The sequence below is a fragment of the Rhipicephalus microplus genome, unplaced genomic scaffold, assembly GCF_043290135.1.
Source record: "Rhipicephalus microplus isolate Deutch F79 unplaced genomic scaffold, USDA_Rmic scaffold_28, whole genome shotgun sequence".
Lineage (NCBI taxonomy): Eukaryota > Metazoa > Arthropoda > Arachnida > Ixodida > Ixodidae > Rhipicephalus > Rhipicephalus microplus.
This window is the reverse complement of record NW_027464601.1, coordinates 2,508,897-2,510,309: the sequence shown is the minus strand read 5'-3', so window position 1 is coordinate 2,510,309 and position 1,413 is coordinate 2,508,897. Positions and strand designations below refer to the sequence as shown.

At 44.9% G+C, this 1,413-nt stretch overlaps 1 protein-coding gene across 1 annotated transcript; it reads right to left on the bottom strand.

Annotated features, from left to right (window-relative positions):
- Nucleotides 1–246: 246 nt before the first annotated feature.
- LOC142786679 (uncharacterized) lies at nucleotides 247–771 on the bottom strand. The gene has a single exon (XM_075884299.1). The coding sequence runs from the start codon at nucleotides 769–771 to the stop codon at nucleotides 247–249; it is 525 nt and encodes a 174-aa protein (XP_075740414.1).
- Between the last annotated feature and the right edge of the window lie 642 nt (nucleotides 772–1,413).

The following is a 1,413-nucleotide window of genomic DNA, read 5'->3' as shown; positions in this document are numbered from 1 at the left end:
TAGCAAGATCGCCTATTTTTAAAATAGCGTCTCTGTCTGTCAGGAACGATTTCGTGTTGTCGTGGAACTGCTTGCCAAGTTCAAGGCTCGAAATCTGACTGTGCATGAAGTGATGGAGAACGTCATCGAATGCACTCTCCAAGCCTAGTACCAGTATGACTTTCATGTTCCTTTTGTTGGTATCAATAACTTGGTCTTTGATGAGCTTCATGGCATCTTGCGACGAGAGGCCTGCCCTGAAGCCTATCAGGTTCTGCGGTAAATTTCGCGTTTCTCCAGGTATTGCGTAACTCTGTTGAAGATGGCGTGTTCGGCCACCTTACCCCTGCATGAGGTCAGAGAGATGGGCTGGTGGTTGTCGAGGCTAGGAGGTGTGCTTGGTTTGGGGGTGAGGTTGGTGGTGGCCTTCTTTGGAATTTGTGGGACACTGCCACTGTTCCATGCCTCGTTGATGACATTCGTTAGGTACAATACCGACTTGTCATACAAAGTTCTCAAAGCCTTATTCGTGATTTTATCTAGATCTGGGAACGACCTGCCATTTAGGTCATGCATTGTCTGCCTGATCTCCTCGCTTCCTAATTCCGCGTCCAGTTCTAGATTAGTGCCCCCTCTGTAGATGGGGTCAGGAGGTGAACGGCCGGAGGCAATTGGCAGGTACTTCCCAACCAGTTCAGTCAGTACCTGATTGCCCGAGGATTCTTGCCTAGCTGCATGAAGCGTGCGAGTCAGCGTACACCTCTGGTTTGATTTGGTGTTCGTGTCATCCATTAGGTGATTTAAGAGGTTCGAAGGGCCTACCATTCGCATCTATTTGTCTATTGACGTGCAAATCCCAAACATTTCCTGTTCAGAGGCAATCTTACAGTGTTCCTCAATGCATCTGTTGACCTCGGCAATCTTCTTGTGTAGAATGCGATAAAATTAGGGCGGTGAAAAAATGTACTTCTATCAGAAACGCATCGAACAGAATGGAAGCATAGAAACGATGTGTTGAAAAAACTAATCTTGGATTTAATGATTACGGTGTTAGAATATACTTCACCAAGAGTACAGTGAGACGTTAGTAACATATGTGAAAAAAGTGATTTGAAAGCCTGCAAAATATATGACCGCAGCGCATAGAGTCAATAAAGAGAAGAGAATGTGACCGTTGCGCAGTGAATAGCGTGTCCAGCAGCTGTTGTCATCGCCAGAAAGTTCGTGGGTTCGACTATGGTTGACGCAACTTTTCTTCTCTGCTTTTTAATAGTGTTATTTTTAGACGTCATGTCTCTCACGTGAGTATGTCACTAAAGTCTTGGTGGACCCTTTCATGTTAAAAAAATAGTGAATATAAAACAACGTGGCAGCCAATCACATTTTTCATGTACTCTCGACTGAACTTCGGTGCCATAAAACTACAGATCCGTA

Coding starts and splice junctions, on each gene's coding strand:
- LOC142786679 (XM_075884299.1), bottom strand. CDS start 771: ATGGATGACACGAACACCAAATCAAACCAGAGGTGTACGCTGACTCGC.